At 34.3% G+C, this 22,007-nt stretch overlaps 1 protein-coding gene across 1 annotated transcript in view; it reads left to right on the top strand.

Annotated features, from left to right (window-relative positions):
• Positions 1-22,007, top strand: part of PCDH11X (protocadherin 11 X-linked) — a 757,630-nt gene that overhangs the window by 80,100 nt on the left and 655,523 nt on the right. Inside the window, exon 3 of the mRNA XM_065900626.1 lies at positions 7,886-10,378. Within this exon, the coding sequence (XP_065756698.1) occupies positions 7,886-10,378 (2,493 nt within the window). The remainder of the gene's footprint in view (positions 1-7,885; positions 10,379-22,007) is intronic.

Consider the following 22,007-nt stretch of genomic DNA (forward strand, 5'->3'; position numbering starts at 1 on the left):
TAATGTGCTGTTGGTTTCTGTTTGCTAGTATTTTGTTGAGGATTCTTGCATCTATGTTCATCAGTGTTATTGGCCTGTAGTTTTCTTTCTTTGTGACATCCTGGTCTGGTTTTGGTATCAGGGTGATGGTGGCCTCGTAGAATGAGTTTGGGAGTGGTCCTCCCTCTGCTATATTTTGGAAGACTTTGAGAAGGATAGGTGTTAGCTCTTCTCTAAATGTTTTCTAGAAATCGCCCGTGAAGCCATCTTGTCCTGAGCTTTCGTTTGTTGGAAGATTTTTAGTCACAGTTTCAATTTCAGTGCTTCTGATTGGTCTGTTCATATTTTCTATTTATTCATGGTTCAGTCTTGGCAGGTTGTGCATTTCTAAGAATTTGTCCATTTTATTGGCATATAGTTGCTTGTAGTAATCGCTCATGAATCCTTTGTATGTCTGCAGTGTCAGTTGTTACTTCCCCATTTTCATTTCTAATTCTATTGATTTGAGTCTTCTCCCTTTTTTTCTTGATGAGTTTGGCTAATGGTTTGTCAATTTTGTTCATCTTCTCAGATAACCAGCTTTCAGTTTTATTGATCTTTGCTATCGTTTCCTTCATTTCTGATCTGATCTTTATGATTTCTTTCCTTCTGCTATCTTTGGGGTTTTTTTGGTTCTTCTTTGTCTAATTGCTTTAGGTGTAAGGTTAGGTTATTTATTCAAGATGATTCTTGTTTCTTAAGGCAGGTTTGTATTGCTATAGGTTTCCCTCTTAGAACTGCTTTTGCTGAATCCCATTGGTTTTGGGTCATCGCGTTTTCATTGTCATTTTTATCTAGGTATTTTTTGATTTCCCTTTGATTTCTTCAGTGATCTCTTGGTTATTAAGTAGTGTAATGTTTAGCCTCCATGTGTTTGTAATTTTTACAGACTTTTCCTGTAATTGATATCTAGTCTTATAGGGTTGTTGTCAGAAGAGATACTTGATACGATTTCAATTTTCTTAAATTTACCATGGCTTGATTTGTGACCCAAGATATGATCTATCCTGGAGAATGTTCCATGAGCACTTGAGAAAAATGTGTATTCTGTTGTTTTTGGATGAAATGTCCTATAAATATCAATTAAGTCCATCTTGTTTAATGTATCATTTAAAATTTGTTTCCTTATTTATTTTCCTTTTGGGTGGTCTGTCCATTCGTGAAAGTGGTGTGGTAAAGTCCCCTACTATGATTGTGTAACTGTTGATTTTCCCTTTTATGGTTGTTAGTATTTGCCTTTTGTATTAAGATGCTCCTATGTTGGGTCCACAAATATTTACAATTGTTACAACTTCTTGGATTGATCCCTTGATCATTATGTAGTGTCCTTCTTTGTCTCTTGTAATAGTGCTTGTTTTAAAGTCTATTTTGTATGATATGAGAACTACTTCTCCAGCTTTATTTGATTTCCAATTGCATGGAATATCTTTTTCATCCCCTCACTTTCAGTCTGTATGTGTCCTTAGGTCTGAAGTGGGTCTCTTGTAGACAGCATATATATGGGTCTTGTTTTTGTATCCATTTAGCCAGTCTGTGTCTTTTGGTGGGAGCATTTAATCCATTCACATTTAAGGTAATTATCGATATGTATGTTCCTATTACCATTTTCTTAATTGTTTTGGGTTTGTTATTGTAAGTCTTTTCCTTCTCTTGTGTTTCCTGCCTACAGAAGTTCCTTTAGCATTTGCTGTAAAGCTGGTTTGGTTGTGCTGATTTCTCTTAGATTTTGCTTGTCTGTAAAGTTTTTAATTTCTCCATCAAATCTGAATGAGATCCTTGCTGGATAGAGTAATCTTGGTTGTAGTTTTTTCCCTTTCATCACTTTAAGTATGTCCTGACACTCCCTTCCGACTTGCAGGGTTTCTCCTGAAGATCAGCTGTTAACGTTATGGGGATTCCCTTGCATGTTATTTGTTGTTTTTCCCTTGCTGCTTTTAAAATTTTTTCTTTGTATTTAATTTTTGATAGTTTGATTAATATGTGTCTTGGTGTGTTTCTCCTTGGATTTATCCTGTATGGCACTCTCTTTGCTTCTGGACTCGATTAACTATTTCCTTTCCCATATTAGGGAAATTTTCAACTGTAATCTCTTCAAATATTTTCTCAGTCCCTTTCTTTTTCTCTTCTTCTTCTGGGACCCCTATAATTTGAATTTTGGTGCGTTTAATGTTGTCCCAGAGGTCTCTTAGACTGTCCTCATTTCTTTTCATTCTTTTTTCTTTATTCTGCTCTGCAGTAGTTATTTCCACTCTTTTATCTTCCAGGTCACTTATCCGTTCTTCTGCCTCAGTTATTCTGCTATTGATTCCTTCTAGAGAATTTTTAATTTCATTTATTGTGTTGTTCATGATTGTTTGCTCTTTAGTTCTTCTAGGTCCCTGTCAAACATTTCTTGTATTTTCTCCATTCTCTCTCCAAGATTTTGGATGGTCGTTACTATCATTATTCTGAATTCTTTTTCAGGTAGCCTGCCTATTTCTTCTTTATTTGTTAGGTCTGGTGGGCTTTTACCTTGCTCCTTCATCTGCTGTGTTTTTCTTTGTCTTCTCATTTTGCTGAAATTACTGTGTTTGGTATCTCCTTTTTGCAGGCTGCATGTTCGTAGTTCCCGTTGTTTTTGGTTTCTGCCTCCAGTGGCTAAGGTTGGTTCAGTGGGTTTTGTAGGCTTCTTGGTGGAGGGGACTAGTGCCTGTGCTTTGGTGGAGGAGGCTGCATCTTTTCTTTCTGGTGGGCAAGTCAACGTCTGGTGGTGTGTTTTGTGGTGTCTGTGACCTTATTATGATTTTAGGCAGCCTCTCTGCTAATGGGTGGTATTGTGCTCCTGTCTTGCTAATTGTTTGGCATAGGGTGTCCAGCACTGTACCTTGCTGGTCGTTGAGTGGAGCTGTGTCTTGGCATTGAGATGGAGATCTCTGGGAGATTTTCGTCGTTTGATATTATGTGGAGCTGGGAGCTCTCTGGTGGACCAATTTCCTGAACTTGGCTCTCCCACCTCAGAGGCATAGCCCTGATGCCTGGCTGGGGCACCAAGAGCCTGTCATCCACACGGCTCAGAAATAAATGGAGAAAAGAAGAAAGAAAGAAAGCAAAAGATAAAATTAAATTAAATGGTTCTAAAATTAAAAAACAAAAATAATTATTAAAACAATTTTAAGTAATTAAAATAAAAGAAAGAAGAGAACAACCAAAGCAAAAAATCAAATCCACCAATGATAACAAGCACTGAAAACTACACTAAAAAAAAAAAGAAAAAAAAAACAGACAGGCAGAACCCTAGGACAACCGGTAAAAGCAAATGTATACAGACAAAATCACACAGAAGCATATGCATGCACATTCACAAAAAGAGAAAAAGGGGGAAAAAATATATATATATATATAGTTGTTCCCAAAGTCCACCTCCTCAATTTGGGATGATTCATTCTCTATTCAGGTATTCCACAGATGCAGGGTACATCAAGTTGACTGTGGAGATTTATTCCGCTGCTCCTGAGGCTGCTGGGAGAGATTTCCCTTTCTCTTCTTTGTTCGCACAGCTCCTGTGGTTCAGCTTTGGATTTGACCCCGCCTCTCCGTGTAGGTCGCCTGAGGGCGTGTGTTCTTCACTCAGACAGGACGGGGTTAAAGGAGCAGCTGCTTCAGGGGCTCTGGCTCTCTCAGGCCAGGGGGACGGAGGGGTACAGAGTGTGGGGTGAGCCTGTGGTGGCAGAGGCTGGCATGACGTTGCACCAGCCTGAGGCATGTCGGGTGTTCTCCCGAGGAAGTTGTCCCTGGACCATGGGACGGTGGCAGTGGCGGGCTGAACAGGCTCCCTGGAGGGGAGGTGTGGATAGTGAACTGTGGTTGCACACAGGCTTCTTGGTGGCTGCAGCAGCAGTCGTAGTGTCTCATGCCCATCTCTGGGTCCGAGCTGATAGCCACAGCTCACGCTTGTCCCTGGAGCTTCTTTAAGCAGCGCTCTTAATCCCCTCTCCTCGTGCAACAGGAAATAAACAGGCAAGAAAAGTCTCTTGTCTCTTCGGCAGTTCCAGACCTTTTGCCAGACTACCTCCCATCTAGCCGTGGTGCACTAGCCCCCTTCAGGCTGTGTTCATGCCGCCAACCCCAGTCCTCTCCCTGGGATCTGACCGAAGCCCGAGCCTCAGCTCCCAATGCCCACCCATCCCGGCGGGTGAGCAGACAAGCCTCTCGGGCTGGTGAGTGCTGGTTGGCACTGATCCTCTGTACAGGAATCTCTCCGCTTTGTCCTCTGCACCCCTGTTGCTGCGCTCTCCTCTGTGGCCCCGAAGCTTCCCCCATCCGCCACCCAGAGTCTCCGCCCGTGAAGGGGCTTCCTAGTGTGTGGAAACCTTTCCTCCTTCACAGCTCCCTCCCTCTGGTGCAGGTCCGTCCTTATTCTTTTGTCTCAGTTTTTTCTTTTTTCTTTTGCCCTACCCAGGTACGTGGGGAGTTTCTTGCCTTTTGGGAGGTCTGAGGTCTTCTTCCAGCATTCAGTAGGTGTTCTGTAGGAGTTGTTCCACATGTAGATGTATTTCTGATGTATTTGTAGGGAGGAAGGTGATCTCCATGTCTTACTCTTCCACCATCTTCATGCCCACTCTGAAATTTAAATATGTAAACTAGCAAGTCATTTGTAGAGCTCTAAATATCTGAGTGGGGGTGGTAGGCACAAAATCCCCTGACCTGAACATAGATTTTTATTAAAGAAAATGTAACGTCTTAGAACAGTCCAGTGCAATGGAACTTTGTGTAATAATGGACAAGTTCTATATCTGTGCTGTCCAATGCCATAGCCACTACTCAGATGTAGCTATAGGAACTGAAATGTGGCTAGTGAGACTAAGGTACTGATTTTTTTTTATTTTATCTAATTATAATTAATTAAAATTTAAATGTAAATATGTGTGACTAATCGCTGTCATATTGGACAGAGCAGTCATAGAAGACAGAAGAGCAGTATGAACATTGTCCATTATCTTGTATGTATATCTCATTATCATCTTGAAAATTTGAAAAATCTATCTTTCAACATTACTGTCACGTCACATATAATAGTTAAGGACAGCAAACATGCTGTTCTTGGGTTTTTCAAGTGTCATAACCCTTCATTCATTTGCTTGGGAAAGCAAAGGTCAATGCAAAATTCAGGCAAACACATAAGACTAAGCTCTAAATATACAAACACAAAATACATAAACATAAATGAATAAAATTAAAAATTAAAACTAGCATATTCTTTTCCCCAGATGTATTATAGTCATAAATTGGATAATTGAGTCTGAAACTCAAGACCTTCAGTTATTCACTTGTTGTTTTTAGGCTATATAATATATGCTAGTTCCCCCTTATATAACCTCTAATAATTCTTTATAATCTACTTTTATAGCCCTTAGTGAAAATGTAATTATTTTCAATTAACATAAATCTATTAGTATCAACATCAGTAGATACTTAGATTGCTATTGATTTTCCCTCATCTTAGCTAAAATTTAATTTCCATTACATTAGCAAAATATTTTTACTTACCACTATATCGCCAGTGCCTAGAAGAATGCTGTGACCATATTAGCCATTGAATATTGGCATGCCAAGAATTAACAAAATTGTATTAAATGCAATGGATTTCTGTGAAGTTCAATTCAGAAGCTATTTTTTCTACCCATAGGTGAGACATTCCAGATTTGAACCTTCCTAAAAGCCTTTTGAAATATCATTACAAAAGTAAAATTATCATTAATCACTGTTTACCTAAATCAAATTATAATAGTAAATACTGTATGTATATTTAATATTATTGTTGTAAAATTCTTTTTTTCTTAAAATATATTTGCTAATTTTAACACTCGTAGATAGGTATTACATGAAAAATATTTTCCTTGGCAAAGAAAATTGGTTATTGCTTTATATAAGTAAAATATTAATAGAATGCTCATTTTAGTTTATGAATTAAAACTAAGATTAATACACATTGGTTACCTTGTAGGAAATTTTTTTTAAATTATATTGAAGCAAAATGATGATTTTAATTAATATTTCTGAAATGCCACCTTAAATTTCATAATAAACATTTAATTCTTCCATCAAGATATATTATGGTCTGGATTTGAATAAAAGAGTAGGTGAATCTAAACATACACAAAAAATCCAAAAAAATGCAGAAATATCTTCAAGCAATTCATGAGGAAAAATGTAGTTGTACTTAAGTACTGTACTAGATTTTATGTAAGCAATTATAACACTTTGATAAGTTATAAAAGATAATATGACCATATAATCTCACCATATATTCTAGTGGTCCCTGAAAACCTGATATCGTTCATTGGTTTCTAACATTTAGGATCTTATTTTAGAAACTGGTATGACAGAACAATGAGAAAAAACCCTCAGATGCTCTCCTGTTCTTTCAGGACAGAGCACATAGATGAGATCTCAATAACTGATCTTCAGCACATGTCAGCAACTTTTATGTTAAAAAATATATTGAAGAATTAAAATTGTAGTGTGTGGTTGTGTGTGTGTGTGTGTGTGTGTGTGTGCATGCATGTACGTAAGGGTTCATAAATCACCCATGTACTAGGAATCTTAAGATCTTCTGATCTTCACAGCCTCCAGTACCTTTCTATCTTATTCATTTCTGTCAAAGTGCTACAGGTAACACTGGCTAGAACTGCACCTGAGAGCCAGTGAATGCTACTCCTCAATCAGCTATCAAGATCACTGTTTGTCTGTGTAGGGCTTATCTTATTGTAGTTCAGAGAAGGGACTTTAAAATTTTTTATTTTCTATTGATAAATTGGACTTTATCAAAATTATTTGACTATTTTAAAGACTTATACAAGAGTATGAGATCCTCTGTGTGCTGATAAACAATAGCACTTAAGAGAGCCCAAGCACTTTAAGAATTTTACAGTTTTATATTAATTGAACCACTTCCTTGAAGATTTTGAGGGAAGCCAGAACCAGAGGAAACTGATTTTAAACATTCCCATAATCTGACTTTATAGGCATAAAGAAAATATAGGTACTGTTCCTATAGCAATATTTTCCAGTTTGACATTTTGGCATGTTAGTTTCAGTTCATTGTGCATGCTCATTAAAAAAAAATAGAAGTTAAATAACATTGTTCTGTTAATCTCCAAAAAAATGTATGGCTTGCAGGATCTTAGTTCTCCGAACAGGGATTGAACCTGGGCTCCGGCAGTGAAATCACCGAGTTCTAACCACTGTACCACCAGGGAATTCCCAGAAATTTCATTTTTAACACCTGTTTCTATAGGGAAAAAAAAGAAAGTCTGTGTATTTTGCACAAGGTTTTATTCTTATCAGAGTTTGCATATTTTCTCCCTTTGCCAAAGTTATTAGCTGTATTTATTAGATGTGATATATGCACTTTTGTCTTGGATAAAGATTTTATACTTGATTGTTACTTCTGGTGGTGAAAAGGTGTCCTAGACAACTGAAATCTATAGCAAGATATTTTAATTCATTTGGAGTAACCATTTTTAATTCACTTATAAGTTCATTCACCATGTGAAACTTAGTGATAATTCTTTTTAAAATTCTACATACTTGTTCATTTTGAAATCTTTAATAGTTCACATAAATGTTACATTTATCGCCACAAAGCGCTACAACCTGAAAAGCGCTTAGAACATCTTCTAGCACAACTCTAATTTCACAAATGTGTAGAGATGTTAAGCATCTTGTTTGTGGTGACAATATTAGTTACTGACAAAGTTGGGACTTAGAACTCAAGTCTCTGGCACTTATTTTTGAGTTGAGCCTATGTCATATGACTTCAAGGAATTGAAAACTGGTCTCATTAAATAATAATATAAGCTAAAATGTTTCCTTCTATGTTTTCCAGGGTCAAAGTATTTTTGGGCTTGATGTTATTGAAACACCAGAAGGAGAGAAGATGCCACAATTGATAGTTCAAAAGGAGTTAGATAGGGAAGAGAAAGATACATATGTAATGAAAGTAAAGGTTGAAGATGGTGGCTTTCCTCAAAGATCCAGTACTGCCATTTTGCAAGTCAGCGTTGCTGATACAAACGATAACCGCCCAGTCTTCAAGGAGAATGAGATTGAAGTCAGTATACCAGAAAATGCTCCTGTAGGTACTTCAGTGACACAACTTCATGCCACAGATGCCGACATAGGTGAAAATGCCAGGATTCACTTCTATTTCAGCAATCTAGTCTCCAACATGGCCAAGAGGCTATTTCACCTCAACTCCACCAGTGGACTTATCACAATCAAAGAACCACTGGATAGGGAGGAATCACCAAACCACAGGTTACTGGTTTTGGCAAGTGATGGTGGATTGATACCAGCAAGATCAATGGTGCTAGTAAATGTTACAGATGTCAATGATAATGTCCCATCAATTGACATAAGATATATCATCAATCCAATCAATGGCACCGTGGTTCTTTCAGAAAATTCTCCACTCAACACAAAAATTGCGCTCATAACTGTGACAGATAAGGATGCTGACCTTAATGGTAGGGTGACGTGCTTTACAGATCATGAAGTCCCTTTCAGGTTGAGGCCAGTATTCAGTAATCAGTTCCTCCTAGAGACTGCTGCGTATCTTGACTACGAGTCCACAAGAGAATATGCTATTAAATTACTGGCTGCAGATGCTGGCAAACCTCCTTTGAATCAATCATCCATGCTCCTCATCAAAGTAAAAGATGAAAATGACAACGCTCCAGTTTTCACTCAGCCTTTCATAAGTCTTTCTGTTCCTGAGAATAACTCTCCTGGCACCCAGTTGACAAAAATAAGTGCAATGGATGCAGACACAGGGCATAATGCTGAGATAAACTACCTGCTTGGCATTGATGCTCCATCTGAATTCAACCTGGATCGTCGTACAGGCATTCTGACTGCAGCGAAGAAACTGGATAGAGAAAAACAGGAAAAATATTCATTCACAGTTCTGGCAAAAGATAACGGGATGCCACCTTTAATAACCAATGCCACAGTCTTAGTGACTATTCTTGATCAGAATGACAACAGTCCAATTTTCACTCACAATGAGTACAACTTCTATGTCCCAGAAAACCTTCCAAGACATGGCACAGTAGGACTAATCACTGTAACTGATCCTGATTATGGAGAAAATTCTGCAGTCACTCTCTCCATTTTAGACGCAAGTGATGATTTCACCATTGATCCACAGACTGGTGTCATCCGACCGAATATTTCCTTTGATAGAGAAAAACAAGAATCTTATACTTTCTATGTAAAGGCTGAGGATGGTGGTAGGGTATCACGTTCTTCAACTGCCAAAGTCACCATAAATGTGGTTGATGTCAATGACAACAAACCAGTTTTTGTTGTCCCTTCTTCGAACTACTCCTTTGAATTGGTTCTGCCATCCACAAATCCAGGCACAGTGGTCTTCACGGTAGTTGCTGTTGACAATGACACTGGTATGAATGCAGAGCTTCATTACAGCATTGTAGGAGGAAACACAAAAGGTCTGTTTATGATTGACCAAACAACAGGCAACATTACACTGAAGGAGAAATGTGTCCTTGCAGACCTTGGTTTACACAAACTGGTAGTCAAAGTCAAGGACTTAGGACAACCTGATTCTCTCTTCAATGTTGTAAATGTTAATCTATTTGTGAATGAGTCAGTGACCAATGCTACACTGATCTATGAATTGGTGCGCAAAAACATTGAAACACCAGTGACCCAAAGTATTGAGACATCTGATACATCCTCACCATCCAGTGACTATGTCAAGATCGTGGTTGCCATTGTTGCAGGCACCATAACTGTCATCCTTGTTATTTTCATCACTGCTGTAGTAAGATGCCGCCAATCACCACACCTTAAGGCTGCTCAGAAAAACAAGCAGAATTCTGAATGGGTTACTCCAAACCCAGAAAGCAGGCAGATGATAATGATGAAGAAAAAGAAGAAGAAGAAGAAGCATACCCCTAAGAACTTGCTGCTTAACTTTGTTACTATTGAAGAAACTAAGGCAGATGATGCTGACAATGATGGAAACAGCGTCACACTAGACCTTCCCATTGAACTGGAAGAGCAAACCATGGGCAAGTACAACTGGGGCACTACACCTACTACTTTCAAGCCTGACAGCCCTGATTTGGCCCGGCACTACAAATCTGCCTCTCCACAGCCTGCCTTCCAGATCCAGCCGGAAACTCCCCTGAATTCAAAGCACCACATCATCCAGGAACTGCCTCTTGATAACACCTTCGTGGGCTGTGATTCCATCTCCAAGTGTTCCTCCAGCAGTTCTGATCCCTACAGCGTTTCTGAGTGCAGCTATCCAGTGACAACTTTCAAGACCCCTGTGTCTGTACACACCAGACTGGTAGGTAATCCAAGTTTCTAAGTAACCTTTCTAATTTTATATTTTTTAATTATTTTCAGTTGAAGTAGGACTTTACAGAATCTACTGACTCAACTTGGGATCAAAATGATCGTGTTCTGCAGAAGTATCTGAATAGATATATGGATTCATTTTAAGTTTGGTAGAAAATCAGAACAAAATGACTCCTGATTGGAGGAAAATTGGGTGAGGAATGATGATTATAATAGGGACAGTGTTGTCTGTAGATGGCAGTATGACACTTCTTGCTAGAGAATATACTGGAAAAACTCCAAAATAAAGGGTCATGGCACTGTCCTCAGTACAGTTGTATGCATGAGGATCAACACAGTCATGGCTAGATACATCACAGTAAAACCTCTTGGAATCTGATAAACAGGTCTTAATACTTAATGGTATTGAGACTTCCAGCCTCACTTGGGAAAATCTGTGTCTACCCAAGATAATCAAATAGCATAAAGATATCCCCCCCTACCCACCATTCCCCCAAACCCCCACAATGAAAAGAGAGTGTCAATTCCAGATTAGGAACTCACCATTATTCTGGTTCATAAATCTGTATTAACACAATGTAGCAAGAATGGGATTAGGAAAATGAAGTCATGCTACTCACTCTCACCTTCAAGCCAGAGAATGAAATATATATGAAATCTCTACTTTAGATATCCATTTGAGTACCTGCATATTCATGCAAGGTATTAAGAACCCTTCAGGAGACATTCTTAAGAGATAATGACTTTTTGAAAATGAAATATTATTGCTTTCTCTAATGGGCCTGAAGGAAATTATGCACATATTAAGACCCAAGATATCTGTATACAATAATTTAAAACCCATTAAATTTATGAAAACAAGAGTTTATACAGTCTTTTTTATCTGTATTCCATGGAGAAATGAATTAAAATATATCTAGAAATTCATAACTAAAGTAAATGATTTAAGTATTTTTATTTCCTTAATAAAGTCAAGTGATAGAATTTATCTACATTTTTTCTCTGGAAGTCATGCAGCATGTTGATTTTATCATTTCGTCTGTGTTACACTTAAGAAGGTCTTCATATCAGTTTCAGTGAATAAAACTTTTGAAAACCTATGTAGGCTTAATTAAATAGTAGTAATGTGAAAGTCAGAATAGGTTTCCTCTCACCAAAGTTAGAGATATTAAAGAAGTCTATCAGGATTCAAAATAACAATAAAAATAATTTACCATAATTTAGGAAATGCTTTTAAGAATTGAGGTCACTCATGGATTTGCATAGTTAAATTATACAATAACGTTAACCTTTCTCTCTTACTCACACAGTGAAAGTAAGATACTAATTCAGTTGTGGGTGCATTTTTGTTACAATAGGTTCATAATTATGCTATCGCAAATGGTAAAATAGAACTCTACTCTCTTTGTGGCGAGTTTCTGTTATGCTTTGAATGAGTTTATAGGGCAGTGGTTATTTCTACAGTTCACATGAGCCTCATGGTTTCTGACCAAGGTGGATCTTAAATGGGTGGCAAACATAACAGATGCCGAATATCTCATCATGGTATGTTTGTGTTTTTATTTAACTATTAAAAAGGGTGCTCTCATTTTCTAATTCTCATTGCTATCATTCGGTTTTTTGGAAACATTTCTCAACAGAAAAGTATTCTTTATGAATAGCACTTTATGTGTGTTGTATATCCTAATAGCACTTTTCCCAGGGCTAAATTTGTGACTCACTTAAAAATCTATACAAAGGGTGGGGTTTGTGAATTATTTTGCAGAGCATCATTTTTAATAGATTGGCTTGTGAAGTTAGTTAGAAGAGCAAATTCTGTTTTCAACTGTTTTTGAAAGCATGGAGATGTTTTAAGAGCTAGACTTATTTTACATGACGACATGAACATACAGTAAGTAAGGCATAGATGAAGGAAAATATTGAAGTGTTTTCCAAATATCTTCCTCTTTTATTGTTTTTTTTGATATTTTGTAATCCTGAGAAAGTCAATAAAATTAATAACTTTTTCATTCGGGTATTTTATTTTATTTAGCTAAGAAATTTTTTCCTAAACACAGAACAGTAACTTCATGAGATAGGCAAAATAAGGAAAGTAAATGCTAATGAGAATAAATTCTTGGCTATCATTCGGTTTTTATTAGCTAAAAGGAGTATCTTAGAATCAGTGGGTTCTCAGATGACTTATTCTATTTTTTTCTCATCTTAAAAAAATAGGTAAATTGTATATTTCATGTCATTGGTTCACAGAAGTTTCAGATTAATTACTAAATATCTTCTGGACATGAATTGGTGAACTTAGGCAGACTAATGTGATACTAAAAATAATTTGAATCCTTGTATTTTGTACTACATTTGCAATGTTCTTCACCCTTTCTGTATACGCTTCAATTTCTGATTAACACCAGGAGAGGCATCTTATATTCAGTGATGTTGCAGAATGCGAAAAAGTTAAGTGAGCACTGAAAAAGAACTCGTGTATTTATAAAAATTCAAATACAGTAGGTGTCTTCTTTTTAAAGGAACATCATACAAAATGAGGAAAAGTGTCAGACAATAAAATAAAAATCCATTGTTCCTTAAAGAAATTCTGACAGTGAAATAAAATACTACTGTTATCAGAAGGCAGAATTATATTCAATTGATTTTAAAAAAAGTGAGAAATATATTTTCAAAAGGAGGGTTTAGGGTGATATTTCTGTTTAGTTCATTACTCATCTGAATAGAAATATGAAAGTGAAGAAATTAAATGGTTCTAGGAGGCAGTAAGATATAAGGGAATTTATAAAAACTTTCATGTTTTTAAAAAGGGAATCAAATACTTTCTATAGTTTTTTTTTTTTTTCTGACTCGTGTTCTGAAAAAATATGGAACATTTGTCAGATAGAAACGTATCTATTGCACAAAACCATTTATACCTGGGGAATATGAGGATCCTCTTTGATATAAATTTTTACAAGTATTCTGGAAGGCATTTTTGTATGCATATATTATAGTAGAAATTAAAACATGAAATTTAAAAGATGACCTTACAGTGTACTTTATATTAACGTCTTTCAGAGCAAGCAGATAGTGTTTGGTGCGATTCTAGAAAAACAATAAGAATAATCATTTTAGAATCAATTTTGATAATTGTTGTATAAAAGAGATACAATGCCAAAACGAAATCTTGCTTAACACAGTTCTTCCATTAAAATATTGTGAAGACTATACATTTGAAAAATAGGGGAACAAAAATGAACTTATTACTTTGAAAGGGCCTTCTGTGTACAAGTCACTGTCACATTTCAAAAGAAATAATTCATGGTTACATGAGTGTAGGTATTATACATGGATTCAAAATGGTAAGAGGAGTCTGAGTTAGCTTGGAATAGGCTTGGTATTTACTACTGTTACATTCCATAACCTTGATATTATGCATCTGTATTTTAGCAATGTGAATTTTAGCCATGTAGCATGCTTGGCAACTAAGACTCCTAGAACACAACCATCTGATTTTGATAACATGTTATTTTTCTTGTCCTAGACTGATTCCAGGACATCAACTATTGAAATCTACAGTGAGATATAACTTTCTAGGAACAACATAATTCTATTCCCCTTCCAAAAAACTCCAATGATTTGTGATTTCAAAATTTGGCTAAGATCATTTAGCTTGTAATCTGGATTTCCCACTATAAAAGCAAGCAAAACAAAAACCACCTTAAAAAATATGTCCCACTGAACCCCATGCTTACTTTAGCTGTAATCTTGCAATCGAAATTTTAAATTTGTGGAAGAAACAGTGCAGTGTGATAAAAAAAAATGTTTTATCATGCTGTTTCTCGATTTGCTTCCTCTGAATGCCAACAAGTGTGATGTAATATAATGTGTCTTGATGTACAAACTGATGGTTAATATATCAATCATGAAACATGGAATTACTTGCCCTGTCTGATTGCTGAAGAATTTAAACATCATCTGCGGGAGTTTGGAAGTGAAGCTGAACTATCCAAGCTACCCTCTGAAAGGTATCCAAGGGCAAGAGATTTTCTTTAATATCAAAAATACAAACAGCAACAACAACAAAAAAAACACTTTAGATCATTTTTTGGAAAATATTCACTACTATAGTGTGGTTGAGAAAATAATTATAATTATCCATCACTCTGCTGAAAAGTTAGATGATATAAAATAATTTTAATGGGTTTTTATGTTGATTGTAATCATGTTGTTCCACTACTTTAATCATTAAAAAATATTTTTGTTGTAATCATGTTTCTTTTTTTCTATAAATACTGTAAAAGAAAGAAGTTTTTTTTCCTAATTTTATCTATCAAAAGAAGAATGTAAAGTTCTTTATACTCCCTGATATTTTGGGGAAAAAAAAGTACTGATGTTTCTTATATAGTGAAATATAATTCCATTCATATGTGAGTAGAGACAAGGATTTAAATAGTATATTTTGAAAGATTTTATCTTAATTTTGAAACTACCTAAGAAAATATAAGCTACTAGAGTCAAACAGCTAAATAGATCTACATAATTTCTCTGGCATTAAATTACTGAATATATTTCATTGATTTGAGTAATTTGGCCTTTAACTCATTCTTCACAATATGTTGATTAATCAGTTTCTTACACAAATGACTAAATGCCTCAAATTTGGTGTACATTAAATGTATTAAAGAAAGAATGATGTGTCCCAATTTTACATTGTATTCTTTAAGCTGCTTATGATTTACTAACAGTACTAACAGAATTTTTTTAAAAGCATTATTTCTTGGGGCTAAAAGGGAGTATAAAGGACCTTTATAATCACGACATAAGCTATGTTTCCTGGATTCTCTTTCAAATGCTTCATTGTGTATCATTTTACCTTGCAAAGTGTGGACAGGATTTGGTCTATTATGTATGTGCATTAAATTAGTGTATTATTTAAAGTGTTCCTTGGTGTAAAGGTATTATAAAAGGCTTATGCTCGATTTAGCATTTCAAATTAGTGTAATTCTTGGATATTTAATATATAGGCAATATTTTTAAAAGATTTCTGTTAAAATTTAGCATTCCCATTTACTCAGTACAGAATCTCTGGTACCTCCAATAATGTCAAGTTCCTTGAACATGCTTGCTATCTGGCTTTTTAAACATTACTTAGTTAATTATAATGACTGTAAGTGTAACTGTTTTACTGGTAATGAGAAATGTCATGTAAATTACAATATTGTATTACATACTTATAAACAACTATTGTAGAAAAATACTTAAAATTAAATTTTACATTTGTGAAAGTTATTCATATAGAGTAACTTTATAATCTCTCCCCTATTTCTTCCTGATAAATTAAATATTTCAGTTTAATTCAAATCATTTCAAGGAATGTCAAAATTTAGCCAACTTATATACCTCTAGAATCAGTGCCCTGCAGGTACAAAGACGTACTAAGAGTAAGAATTTCCAAAATCCATAGTCTCACTTAATTGTGAAAAAAATTATGATGCTCAAGAAAATGAATCAGTACTTCACATATCCCATGATAAACTAGTGTGGCTTCATGACCATTTGTATATGTAATTATTATATAAATGCATTTTAAATGCTTGTGTCATGACCACCCTGGGCTCTGCTTTTCCACACATTCTGTGAGCTAGAGGAGAATACTTCATTTTTCTTCTACTTCAGTGACCCTTTCCTTTAGGCCTGTGATAAGGAAAACTCCTAATCACTCCTTTGTATATATGAAGATGAAAATGTCTTGAAACAGTTACCCAGAATCTCTTTAAAAAATTCCTCAGTATTTTTATGGGGGTCATCTTTACAGAAGATGAAAATAGAAACTTTATTTTTAAAGCTGCAAGTGATTCTTCTCAGAATATAATTTCTGTGAGAAAGGAACTTCTGAATTGATTTCTTTCCTGCTCTTTGAGGCTAAAATATTTACCCATATAAACCAATGATGATTGAGGTTTAACTATATCTAAACTTCAGCCATAGATGAAAATGGATTCTGCTTTTGATTATTAACTACCCGTGATTGGTCCTTTGCTTATGCTTGAGGAAATAATATTAACATTTGAGAACAGTATGGACGGTATTGAAACTAATTTTCCACAAAAGCCAGAGAGGACAAAACTATATATTTTCCTGTTGGTTCTTTCTTATCAGTTGATTTGATGATACTTTTAACTTAATTATTGGTGTTATTACATGTTTGGCTTACAAGGTCTCAAATATCTTCCCATCTCTTGTGTTGGTATTAATGGACTCCTAGAATATTCTTAATGAAGTGTCCTTGATGGTCTCTCTTGTTCTTATTCTAGTCAGTGAATAGAGGAAAACAGAGGGAAAGGAAATCTTAAGACTAGTCAGCAAAGAAACTTTTAGGGATTACCTAATCGATTAACTACAATGTGCTGTATACTTTCATACCTGCAAACACTCGAAGGAGTATTATTTTCCTTTGATTAAAATCCAAAGTGCATAAATTGAAAAAAATTGCTGAAATACATTTCCTCATTTTACATTAAATATAAAAGTTTATTTTTGGAAATAGGGTATTCAAGCTATTACATTTCTTAAGTTTTTTATTTTCAATGATTTAAATTGAAAATTTTATAGAACAGTTTTAATTCTACCCATTAATTAATCTTTTATGTATACTTCTGTTTTCTCTGCTGATCATCCTGTTCACATTATCAATGTGAACTCATATACTTTAGAATAATTTTTAAAAGCTGAATTTGATTCAATCAGTCATTATTTCATGCAATATTTACTAATCTTTTCATTTCAACACAAAACAATGCTGACACATTTTACAATTTTTTCACCTGCACTCGTCACTGTTTAATTAGATTTTGTAAGTGTCCGTCTAGCTAGGTGTGATTTGAAGCCTGAGCTCAACAGAAGTGCTACAGGACAAGCAGAGCTTAAGTAATCTTATATGAACTTAATCTACACTGTGTAAATGCTTCCTATGGGTGCTCTTGTGTAATAAACTTTTTTCTTTAGGATTTGCTTAGTTTCTGTCTATTTTTATTGTTCAGATTTAGGTTTCTAGCATATTCAAAGGTGCTGTGATAATATAAAGCTGTATGTGTTGTATATAATTATTATTTTTAAAAAGAACTGAAGTTCAATTTGTTTTTTCATGCATTATGTGTGTTCATACGTAACATCCGTGGTTTTATGTGGTATTTAGAATTAGGAGTAGACTTCTTAAAATTGTAGAGTAGTCATAGGCCTTTATTTTTATTGCACAATGCAATATACATTTGTTGTAGAAAATTTAGGAAATTGTAGATAGATTTTAACTGTATCTATGAAAATTTGATGAAGAATTTTAAAACTATTTGTTTTTCCTTCAGGCTATACCAGTAAGTTTTTCTTTATAATTTACTTAGTAATTCTGTTTAACCTTTGGAAGTGGTGCACTTTAAAATTACAGAAGTATTCTTCTCTTTTTATACTATAAACTATACATGCAGGATTTTTTACACATAGTGGTAATTGACTTAATTATTATGCATATTTTTTATTTTTATAGATGTATGATTAGACAAATTTATGAAATAGTTGAGTCTGATTAGTTTATAGTATACTGAAGGGCATACTATATATCTCCACCACGAGACTAATCTGCCCTCAGTGAAAATATCAAGTCTTGATGAAAAAGCTTTTCCGTTAAAAAGAATGCCATGTAAATATCTGCCAAAAGTTCCCTTAGAATGAACAACCAAGTTATCTATTATAATTATTTCTAAAAAGCCTCGTAACCAACTCTTACCTTTTGCAAATTCTAGATATTCTCAATTAAAATTGTATTAACTCTCCTGTTTCAAGTGATTGATTATATTTAATTATCCACACATACACTGGTACTATACAATTAGGAGTAAATCTTTTTCTGTGAAGTGAAAAAAATCACATTCCATTAGGTTTCAGATAGTCAAATTGACATAATAATGGAAATGAAGTACTTCAATGGATATTCTAGAAATATATGCACTTTTCTCCCTTGTCCTGGAGCCTTACATTTATTAATTATTCACTGATTTACTTCATAAATGTTATTCTCTTAGAAATGCACTTTAAAAATTTTTTGTCTTAACACTTGGTAAAAACATTAGATAACAAAATAATACTTTCATTAGATACTTAGAGAAAATTTGAATAATACCACTTTTACTCTCTTTGGTGGTAGTAGAAGTAAACAAATGTGCAACACTGGTGAAAAATATTATTTTCAGAAATCCGCAAAATAAACTTTAAAATGTATTTACTCATATTACTACATATCAGTTTTAACCTCAGATTCAAAATCAACACAGACCACTATTTCAATGATACTTTAAACAGAATTGCTCATAAACACTATCACCTTACACAAAAACATTTCCCGTAATTCAAGTATATAGCTCAAATAGTTGTTCAGTGTCACAACCTCGAAGTAATTAAACACACACACACACACACACACACACACACAAGAACAAATTTGATCAGTTCTTTGGGTGTGTAAACACAGACCTAGTCTCATATTCAAGGTGGGAAAAAACACACAAAAATGGAATTGCATGGATGCTGGAAAACTAATCTATGAACTCCTAAATGAGAGATTATATTTAATTACTAATTTTATTTATTTGATCACTCATTCAGAGCTATGTATTGGGTGCCTTTTTTGTAGATAATTATATACATTATTTATGAAGTTCAGATTGAATAAGTACATATTTTTCACACAAATATAGTTATTAAAGAGAAGGTGCTGAGTTCTCTTCCCGATAGGTATCATAGTTTTGTCTACGTGATACTAAAACATCTGGAGGCAAAATACAATTTTTCACTGAATATGGGGATATTTTGTCTACCTGACAAAATTGACTCCATAAAAACGCAGACTTTATCTAGTACTACAAAATGATATTATAATAGTTTCATTTTAGATAGGAAAAAAGAATTTGACATGCTATATAAAGTTAACATTATCTGAACTAGAGCAATTGATAACGTTTAACAACAAAATTCTACATGGTGCTACAATTCAATTTATATTTGAGTTGTTTGTAAGACTATACACACATTTATTTCAAAATGCACACAAACTGTAGAAATGATGAGGTACATACAATTATGTCATTTTAGGTGTGAGACTTAAAAGACAACCATACCAAACTCTTAAAATTAAGAGAGCGAATTGTGAGTCTAGAGGAAAATTCATTTTAATTTGATGTTTATGTAATTCTAAAACAGTGGGATTAAAATGGGCTAGGGTATGTATAAGCATACATATGTTTACGTATATGTGTGTATATTTATGTTTTTCAAATTTCTAGCAGAAAAAAGTAATATAAACTTTATACTAAAGACAATGTGTTCAAAGATCATACATCTATATTTACAATGTTATTCTCTGTTCTTTTAAACTTATGCCTCACTTCCAAACTTTAATCATCTTTTATCCCTTATATCACCCTACATAGCACCTTTTATTTAAAAAAAATAACTCTTGTCACATTCACTGCATTCTGAATACGTGCTCATGTGTTTTTTACTTTCAAATTATTTTGCCTCTAATGTAACTGCAGTACTTCTCTTCATAAAATTTCCCTGTTTTCTGAAGGAGCACAGATCCAGTAACACTAAATTATACATTAAAAATTAAACTATTTTTCCTATCTAATTACCAGTGTAGATTCTACTTCTTTTCCACACAAAAAAGCTAAGATAAATTTGCCTTCAGTAATAGTCAACTTCTGCTCAGTTGGCATAACTAAAACATATATAAAAGAATCCATTAAAATAATTATTTTTATTTGCATTAATACCTTATTTAATTTTAATACCACTGAAACCAAAAAAAAAAGATAAGTAATTCTCTGTTAGTGCTCTGCACAATGTCAGATTTTCAGTTTCATAAGTCTGCAAGTTTGTGGGTTTATGTTTCCATCAAAGGCTAAGATATGGATTTGCCATAATCATGTACATGCATACATACTTATCTATGTATGTGTATACACACATACACTTTTATAAACAGCTTGGTGTGAACTATGGATTGACATAAATCATGGAAATATTAGTGAGGATAGATTCAGTTTTTAGATTGGGTAACGTGTACAATTTATTATCATTTCTGGTTTTGAGTGGAGCTAGTACTACGAACTGCCATTGAAGAAAAGCTGTGTAAAGTAACATTAAAATTGTGAAGATTTAAAATACAAGAGCAGTCACAGTCACTCTTAAAATTTTGTTTTTGCTTTGTTATTTGTTGCTGTAATTTTAAAAAAGAATAAACACATTTCTGTGTGAATATGTTAGAGTGAATATTATAGGACATCTTTCAACTGGAATACATGTAGTTACTAACATTGGTTGTATTTGATATATTTTCAGTGCATAAAGTGTGTGTAATCTGTATTAAGTGAAATACCTATAAATAAAGTTGTTTCTGCATTGCAATAACATATCTTCTGATATTTTTTGAAGCGCTTGTTGTCATCAGGGGCTACAAATTTCACTGACATCATCAAGGATCCTAAAATAATTTTTAGCACACTAACATCCTACAATTTCATGGTATAATTCATTATCTGTGTTGTGTTAACCAGAACTTTATATATTGGCATTCCTGACCACTAACATTGGGAGATAACTGGTCCAAAGCAATGAATTGGATTGAAGTGACTCATATTCAACTAAAGTTTTAGTTTTGTGCATTTTATTGTACTCAAATTCTTTGAATATTGGTAATATGGTACCACTTATTAACTATTGTTTTTCATAGAACATGCTATAGATAATGGAGTTTACCATGAGTTCAAATGAGATGAATTAAATATTTCTCAAACTCCTGCTATGAGCAAAGCAATGTAGAGAATGATGGTGGTTATGGTGAGGGATGGGGTATTAAGGGGTAGAGATGTGGGACAATCAAGGTTCTCCCCTGGTTTCTATTAGTGTAAAAAGACTTTTACCCAACAAGTTTAATTGAAAGTATGTTAAAAAAAAAAACTTTCAGCTTTTCTAGTGCAGACAATCCCTGATTATATAAGGTTTAAAGAAAACAAAAGAAAGAAAAAAAAAATTAAAAGTTTTATCATAATAATTAGGAGGGTGTGTGTGTGTGTGTGTGTTTGTGTGTGCACATGTGTGTGTGAATATCGCTAGTAGAGTATCTTACAAGTATGTGTTAGGTATTCATTCCAAAGTTCTTGAAATCTGAACTGAACAAGCATATACTTAACCCATTTTAGGAAGCACCTTAAAGTCATCAACACTTTCCCGAATCACATCCAAATAACAGCCACATACTGTTGATCTTGCCTCTGACATACCTCAGACATTTCTCCCTTTACACTTACTTATTTAGGTCTTCATCACAAGTTACTGGTTCCACTACTAATAGGTTGTCCTGCTTCCTAGTTTTATTTGTCCAATTTATTTTCTACCCTGTACCCAAAACACTTCCTAAAACACAGATCTGATCAAGTGAAGCCTTTGAGAGAAAAGCTTCTGAGTCTTTCCCCATTGCATATAGGATAAAACCTTAATTACTCTATTTTTCAAGGATTTTACAATTTTAGTCAGGTCTACTTGCTCATCCTTATCTCCTACTACTCCATGCACCCCACATTTTT

The sequence above is a fragment of the Phocoena phocoena genome, chromosome X (assembly GCF_963924675.1).
Source record: "Phocoena phocoena chromosome X, mPhoPho1.1, whole genome shotgun sequence".
NCBI lineage: Eukaryota > Metazoa > Chordata > Mammalia > Artiodactyla > Phocoenidae > Phocoena > Phocoena phocoena.